Source organism: Hirundo rustica, chromosome 7 (genome assembly GCF_015227805.2).
Source record: "Hirundo rustica isolate bHirRus1 chromosome 7, bHirRus1.pri.v3, whole genome shotgun sequence".
In the NCBI taxonomy this organism is placed as follows: Eukaryota; Metazoa; Chordata; class Aves; order Passeriformes; family Hirundinidae; genus Hirundo; species Hirundo rustica.
The window spans coordinates 20,214,824-20,222,546 of NC_053456.1; the positions used below are offsets into that span (position 1 = coordinate 20,214,824).

The 7,723-nt window shown below is 55.7% G+C and overlaps 1 protein-coding gene across 3 annotated transcripts; it reads left to right on the forward strand.

Moving 5' to 3' along the window:
• Positions 1-2,729: 2,729 nt before the first annotated feature.
• Positions 2,730-5,982, forward strand: DLX1 (distal-less homeobox 1). 3 transcript variants are annotated; one of them, XM_040069718.2, is made up of 4 exons: positions 2,730-3,215; positions 3,734-3,933; positions 4,255-4,408; positions 4,744-5,982. In XM_040069718.2, the coding sequence occupies exons 1-4, from the start codon at positions 2,903-2,905 to the stop codon at positions 4,812-4,814; spliced, it is 738 nt and encodes a 245-aa protein (XP_039925652.1). In that variant the 5' UTR covers positions 2,730-2,902; the 3' UTR covers positions 4,815-5,982. The 3 variants fall into 3 exon arrangements, with proteins under 3 accessions (XP_039925652.1, XP_039925651.1, XP_039925653.1); XM_040069717.2 differs by having other exon boundaries at positions 4,255-5,982; XM_040069719.1 differs by lacking the exons at positions 3,734-3,933; positions 4,744-5,982 and having other exon boundaries at positions 2,752-3,215; positions 4,255-4,536.
• Positions 5,983-7,723: the final 1,741 nt, after the last annotated feature.

The window sequence follows — 7,723 nt, forward strand, 5'->3', positions numbered from 1 at the left end:
AGAGACTGAACAGTGCCAAGGACAGTCGGCATTGACTGGAGGGGCGTGCATTTTGTTCCCTTACATTCCATCGCCCCGCCATGCTGGCCCTTCGGAGGGGCACTGTGGCAGCGGGGTGTCCGGCACGTCCCGGAGTCGCACCAGGGGCGCCTCCCGTGGATTTTGGCCGCGCCGGGAGCCCCTGCACAGCACCGCAGGTGCCAAGATTCTCACCATCGTCTGTCCCTCTGCTTGCTGTGCTGCTCTTACCGCGGAACGGGGCAACCGGGAGCGGTCAGCTCCCCGCAGGCCGGCGGCTCCTGGGAATCGCTGCTCCCTTAAGTTGTGCCGGTAACTCTGCTGGGACTGCGAGTTTTACCGGCCGCTGCGGAGCGCTGGCGGCCAGGCGGAGGCATTGATAGAGCACCTTTGTAATCCTAATTACGAAGGAGACTTGAAGAGGTGTCTCGGCTGTTCGGGGACGGCCGGCGCCTCGCACAAGCCCGTGGCGCAGAAGGTCTTGGCGGGCCAGCACGGTGAGAGTCCCGGCGTGGCGATCGCTCCCGTGGGGTCAGGACGTCCTGTGGCCGCGGCCCCTCCGCGCCCGCCGAAGCCGCGCTGACCGGGGCCGGCAGTGCGCGGAGGGGCGGGGGCTCTGCCCCGCAGGACGGGTGCGAGCGGAGCCTCACCGAGCGGCCCGCGGGCTTTTGGCGGGGTTGCAGGGACCGTGGCTCGCCCCGGGACTGTCTGCGTCCGGCCGATCGGGGGGAGAACACGGCAGCCCCGGCGGACGCGGAGCGGCCTCCCCTGTCTGCGGTTGTCAGGCTGAGGCCGGCGAAGGTGTCGATGCTGCCGGGCGCCCTGTTCCCTAGCCGGTCAAGCTCGCTGACCCGCCTAGGGTGGTCACTTCCATGGCCAGGAGGGCAGAGCTGGCTGCCGGGGGAGGCGGCGTGCGTGCGGAAACGCAGCCACTGCCCCGGCCGCGCCAAGCCTCGGAGAGTTCGTGAGAATGAACTTTGCGCATTGCGAGCAAAGAAAAAAAAATCCCAAAACATTGAGAAGGAAAAAAAAAAAAACCACCAAAAAAAAACCGGGGGGAGGGAAGGGAGGTAAAGAGTCGTTAGGAAATGGGCAATTAAAACCGACAGAGCCACTAATGAAAGGAGGAAAAAAAATAATAATAATAAAAAAAAAAAAAAAAAAAAAAAAAAAAAAAAAAAAAAAAAAAAAAAGGAGCAGAGGGGCTCTGTTGTGCCAGCTTTGCACAGTCAGGGGCCGGCTGCTTCAAGGGCCGCCGCTGCCCGAAGGAGCCTGAACGCTATGTGGGCTCTGCCGGGGGTGCCCCAGCCCCGCTGCCCGGCGCTAATACCTCTAACGACATCAACGCTGCGATTTGTTTTGAATGTTCACTTTTATTGGTGTTCTCCCTTTGCCAAAATGTGCTTGATTACATAGATGTAGTGCCGTGATAACTGCGCACCCTAGACAGCCTAGGTGTAACCGGGAAAGTTCAGCCCAGGCCAGATCAAATCCCAGGCTGTTTAATGCTGGAAGGCTGCATGTTGCTATTAGTGTTAAATATATGGCTAATTATGCGTATGAAAATTAAACATCAGTGTTATGCTAATGGGGCCGCCTTCAGCTGTGGATCAGAGCACTTGAGACTAGCATTTATTCAAATGAATCAGTAACTAATACATCTGCACGTGTGAACTTTCACAAGATCATTTTCCTGTTACAGTCACACCGCAGAATTATGAAAGAAATAATTATCAACACTTTCTAATTATCTAGCAAAGTAATTTGGGATTCATCGGGGGCTTTCTGGGGAGGATCTCCTAAGTCCCACCTCATTTACCGCTCACGCACGCGGAAGTTTTCATTTTAAGCTCAAATGCGCCGTTGGGCCCTTTCAGGGCGATTTTGTTTGGTTGGATTGCTTTTTTCCCTATAAAACAATAACGGCACCAGCCGGGCTGTGTGAGCTGGAGGTGCGGGCGGCTCTGGGAGCCGCGGGCCGGGCCGAGAGCCCCTGCGCGCCCGCGGCCCGGCGGGCGGGGGCCGCTCGCTTTGTCCGCGGGTCCCGCCGCCTCTGCCGGAGCGGGGCGGGCGGCTGCAAGGATCCCCGCGGCCAGCAGGAGCCGGGAGAGCGCGGCTGCCGTCCCCTCCGCGCCGCCTTCGTGGCGAGGGGCGGAGGGGGTTGCGGTGCCTTCTGCCGAGCTCCGGATCGGCGCCCTCGGTCGTCGGCGGCGGGAGCGGGCGGGGCGGCCCGCGGTGGGAGCGGGTTCCGGGCGCTCCACGCCGGGCCCGGGGGGGAGCGGGGCGGCCCGGGGTGGGAGCGGGTTCCGGGCGCTCCACGCCGGGCCCGGGGGGGAGCGGGGCGGCCCGGGGTGGGAGCGGGTTCCGGGCGCTCCACGCCGGGCCTCGCCGGGAGCGGGGGCGGCCCGCGGTGGGAGCGGGTTCCGGGCGCTCCACGCCGGGCCTCGCCGGGAGCGGGGGCGGCCCGCGGTGGGAGCGGGTTCCGGGCGCTCCACGCCGGGCCCGGCCGGGAGCGGGGCGCCCGTGCGGCCGGCGCTCGGGCAGGCGCGGCGCTGCCAGCCCGGCTCTCCGCGCTCACCGGGGTCCGGGCGAGCCCCGAGCGCCTCGGACCAATCCAAAGCGATTATGCAAGACGACGGACCAATCAGCTCCGCCGTCTCATGAATATTCATAGACTTGGCTGAGTCAAAGCTTTTAGGCGAGTTTGTGTAGATCTACAGCATCATGCTTAGACTTTTCAAAGAGACAAACTCCATTTTCTTATGAATGGAAAGTGAAAAACCCCGTTTCGCTTAAATTGGGTTCTTTCCTGTCCTGAGAAACACCACAGACCCCAAAAAGGCAAGCTGAAGAGAGAACACACACACAGACCAAGCGACAAGAAATGACCATGACTACCATGCCAGAGAGTCTAAATAGCCCCGTCTCAGGGAAGGCTGTCTTTATGGAGTTTGGGCCGCCCAGCCAGCAAATGTCTCCTTCTCCCATGTCCCACGGACACTATTCCATGCACTGTTTACACTCCGCGGGCCATTCTCAGCCTGACAGCTCGTACAGCACAGCTTCGTCCTTCTCCCGACCGCTGGGCTACCCCTATGTGAACTCGGTCAGCAGCCACTCGACCAACCCCTACATCAGTTCAGTGCAGTCCTACCCCAACAACTCCAGCCTGACTCAGACCCGGTTAGAGGAGACAGGTAGGTGCGCTTGGCTTTGGGGAGGGGGGAGGAGGGGAGGAGGGAAGGCAAGGCGGGAGGGAGGGTGTTGTATTAAAAAAAAAAAAAAAATCTATCGGGGGAAAAAATTAAATTAAATTACAAAATATTAGTCAAGAGAGCCTGAGGATCACAGGAGACCAATACACAGAGCACACAATGCTTGGCTGGAAAAGAAACCAACCCAGATGTGCACGTATTAGTCTTCGTAATTATTTATTGCGTAGCGCTATAAACAATGTATGCAATTAAGGGTAATTAAACCTAAACTGCAGCCTGTAAAAATAGCAAACTTTCTCTGGGAAGAAGCCTGGGCTGCCATAATCGCCCGGAGCCTTTGTTAGCGTTACTCGAGCTTCACTTTTCTTCCTTCTCATTATTGTTATTGTTGATGTTGCTGTTGTTATTGTTGCTGCTGCTGCCGCTGCTATTACTGTTACTGCTATTATTGCTATTGCTGCTATTATTATTATTTATTCTGCATCGTTTGTTGTTTGTAGGGGCCGAATCGGAGAAAAGCACTGTGGTAGAAGGAGGGGAAGTTCGCTTTAACGGGAAAGGAAAAAAAATCCGCAAACCCAGGACTATTTACTCCAGTTTGCAGCTACAGGCTTTGAACAGGAGGTTCCAGCAGACTCAGTACCTGGCTCTCCCCGAAAGAGCCGAGCTCGCAGCATCTCTGGGACTCACCCAGACCCAGGTACAACTCCGACTGAGCCGGCCCCTCTCCCGTGTCCCCTCCGTGTCCCCACCGTCACCGTGGGAGAGCACAGGCGTGATGCACGCGGGTCACAGCCGCGGGGCCCGGGGCGACACCCGTCCCGCCGCAGAGCCCGCGGGAGTGGGCCCAGGGGCTCCCGCCGGAGGGCTTGGCGTCACAAAATAACACGCCAGGCGCGGCGGGAATGAGGGAGACGAGCTGGGGGCCGCCGGCTGCGGGGGCCCGTCGTGCCCTGGGAGGGATGGGGGGATGCTGGTTCGTATCGAGGGACGCTGAGCCCTGCCCCGTTCCCCTTCGCAGGTGAAGATTTGGTTTCAGAACAAGCGCTCCAAGTTCAAGAAGCTGATGAAGCAAGGTGGGGCCGCCCTGGAGAGCAGCGCCTTGACCAACGGCAGGGCTCTCTCGGGCAGCTCTCCGCCCGTGCCTCCAGTGTGGAATACCGCCTCCGCCTCCGGTAAGGCCTCGTCGGGGACCCCGGGCACCTACATCCCCAGCTACACGTCGTGGTATCCTTCGGCCCACCAAGAAGCTATGCAGCAGCCGCAACTGATGTGATTATATATATACGTTTTCCCCTAACGCAAGCACTATCGGTCCCAAAAAGAATTAAAATTATTACCGAAAAAAAAAAAAAAAAAAAAAAGAACTAAGTCAAATAAAATTAAAGAAAAAAAAATAAGAGAGGGGGGAAGAGAGAGAAATAATTAAAAATAATAATAATTGAAAAAAAAACCTGCCACAAAAGAAACCCAAGCAAACAAACAAACAGGAGGTCTCTTGCTCATCCAGCCATTAGGACGCTGCACGGTAGCTCGGTGCAGGAGAGCACAGATGTGATGCGGGCCGGTTCCCACCGCTGACAGCTGACGGAGCGGCCCCGAGCACGGCACAACAGCCTGGGAGCAGAGCGAGCGCCGGCCGCGGCTTTGTGGGACAATCAGAAAAAGATGTCTGGGGGGCGGGGAAGCCCTCTCCTCTGTCCTGTCTGTCTGTCTGTGTCTGTTGAAATGTAGGTCATTTATTTACTACACCGATCTGACGGTCTCTTCGATTGCGAGGGGAAAGGAAGCTGTACAATTTACCAGAGCTTCTTTCTCGCGACACTTTCTGTACCTTTCGCTATCCATCTGTATATTTTTTGTTGTTGTTAAAAGGGGAAGACAGGGGGTTTATTTATTGATTTAAATTACCACTATGAGAGTGCTAGAAACAAACTCAGCTCGCTGAGCGTACTGCTCGGACGCACAGTTTAAACAAAACCACAGACGGTCCGTCGTCCCGTTCCCCCCCCTTCCCCCCGAATAAATCACCCGGAGGGAAGGATGCGATTTTAACTTTTACAATAACTTTTATACTTCGCTGCCGTGGAGAGTTTTGGTCCGAATGATATGCATTTCTCGCGTATTTAACAAAGGAAATAAATGCTCATTGTTTGGCACTCTGAAGTGGAATTGCAGCTGCTGCCGGCGCTTTGCTGAGGCGAAGCAAGGAGCAGAGGACGGAAGGGGAGCCCGGAGGGCAGCGGGGGGACCCACCGGGAGGGCGGGCTGGCGGAGGGGCGCACCCGCGCAGTCCCGGCGCGGCCTCCCCGCGCAAAGCCGGCCCGAAGTCGAAATGCACAAACCGACGTGCAGGAGCTACTCGCTGTACATATTTTATCCTTTATTATTATTATTATTATTATTATTATTATTATTATTGTTCTGTAAACATGTTGCACAAATTTAGCTTTTTTAATTATTATTGTTGTTATTATTATTATTACTATTTCCGTTCTGTTTCGTGTGGCTGTAAAACATGATGCTTTGTGTGCTGAGATCTTGACATTTTACTTGTGAAATTCGGAAAATGTGATAAACTGAGCTCGGCTGTGTTTAGTGTTCTATATGTCAAAGTTTAGTTTTATATTGAGAATGTTAACTTATTGCTTTGTATCTGGGGGAGGAGGGAAAAAAAACAAAACCACACAAATCTTTGTACATAAGTTATAAAGTTCCTTTGAGACAGTAAAATTATGGTTTGGAAAAAGAGACACTCATGCTCCCTTGTCTCGCAGCGCGGCCGGGAGCGGGGTCCGGGCCAGGCTCGGCGCTCCGCGGCGGTTCGGCGGAGGCCGTGACCGGGGGGCGAGACGGAGGAGCGACGCGGCCCGGACAGGGCGGCCTGTCCCCCGTGCGCCCGGCCGGGCCCGGTTACACGCGGCAGCCGTGGCGATGGATCGCGGGACGCTCGGCGGAGGGCTCGCTTGGAGCCGGGGGGGAACCGGGCTCAGCTGCTGGGACGGGAAGGGGATGCGGACAGGCCGGGAGAGCCCCGGCCCCCGTCCCGACAGCCGAGCCGGCTGCCTACCCGCGCATCCCACGGGAGGGGAAGCCGCGCCGGTACCGCCGCGGTCACCCGAGCCCCGGACTGAGCCGCGCCCGCTCCCCGGGCCGGCGCAGCGCCGGGCACGACCCGTGGCTATCGCTGGGGCGCCGGACGGAGCCGGCCGCCGCTGAGCTCGGCCGGCTGCCCGTGCTCCTTTCTCCCGCAGGCTCCGCCAGGGATGGGCTGTGCAGCCCCGCGGGGGCCGCGCTCGCCCGCCCCGAGATCCGCACACGCTCCCGGTGCGCGGGCCCGGCCCGCGGCCGGTGCGCGGCAGCGCAGCATCCGCCCGGGCGCGCACACGCGGCGCGGCGACCCGCGGGCGCTGTACCGGCGTGGAAAACGCTCCGCAGCTCCGCATTCCCCGCAGTGCCGCCGCCCGAGACCCGTCCCGAGAGGCCCGAAGTCCCGAGCGGAGCCGGAGAGCCCCGGGACCCGCAGCGCGCCCGCGGAGGCTCTGCCGGAGACCAAACGCCTTCGGCCGGGCCGAAGCGGGGTGGTCAAGCAGCTCGGAGGGCTTTAAAGCTATATTGGCTTCTCCCAATTCAATACCGTCTTGCTAACTGTTCAAATAGAGAAATAATCAGTTTTCTCTCAGCGAGGCGGTCTTGAGTTAGAGGCCATTATAATCGTACATCTGAAAATGTTAATCTCAATACAAGCCTAATTAATTCTGCCTTGTTGCTGACAAGTAGTTCATCAAATATCTGATTCAAAGATTTTCATAATGAGGATATTAATTAAACTATGAATAATCCAAAGGTGCTTATATTGAAACAATACCTCATTACAATGATTAAGCCCTGATTTCGAATATTATACCTTTACCAATTGTCACCCGGCAAATACAACCTTAGGGATGAGCCCGTAAATGGCAAAATGTAATTTTGGGATATATTTTTCCTTGTTGGAAAAAAAAAAAAAAAAAAAAAAAAAAAAAAAAAAAAAAAAAAAAAAAAAAAAAAAAGAAAAAAGAAAAAAAAAAAAGTGCCCCTCATTTTCAAACACTTCTGAAATAGGTTACACACAGCTTAATGATGATCAAAATGACTCTTTTCTGCAAAAAAAGACCCCAAAGTGCGCGTACAGCTGCAAACCCAAGAGGGTCAGCATCATTTCACTGTATTCTCTTCTTGATTACAAGCCGAGCCCATCAAACACAACATAATTACAGTAATTTCAGGTTTATTTATTCTAATGCAGTTTCCCCATCTCTCTGGTAATTATGAGCAATTTTTTCGCCCAGGGAATCTTTTTGCATTAACAAAAGAGATAACGCACTGAAAGCCAAATTTGCTGTGCATTGAGAAAAGCGAAGAAAAAAAAATAAAATAGGTGCGAGCTGCCATCTCTGCAATTCTCCTATATTGGAGCTCTGCAAATTGCTTGCAGGTGTATGGAGCAG

Bases quoted from the DNA above. Each gene is read 5' to 3' on its own strand.
- DLX1 (XM_040069717.2), top strand. From the start codon at position 2,903: ATGACCATGACTACCATGCCAGAGAGTCTAAATAGCCCCGTCTCAGGG. The intron at 3,216-3,733 runs GTAGGTGCGCTT...TGTTGTTTGTAG, and splicing joins GACCCGGTTAGAGGAGACAG to GGGCCGAATCGGAGAAAAGC. The intron at 3,934-4,254 runs GTACAACTCCGA...TCCCCTTCGCAG, and splicing joins TGGGACTCACCCAGACCCAG to GTGAAGATTTGGTTTCAGAA.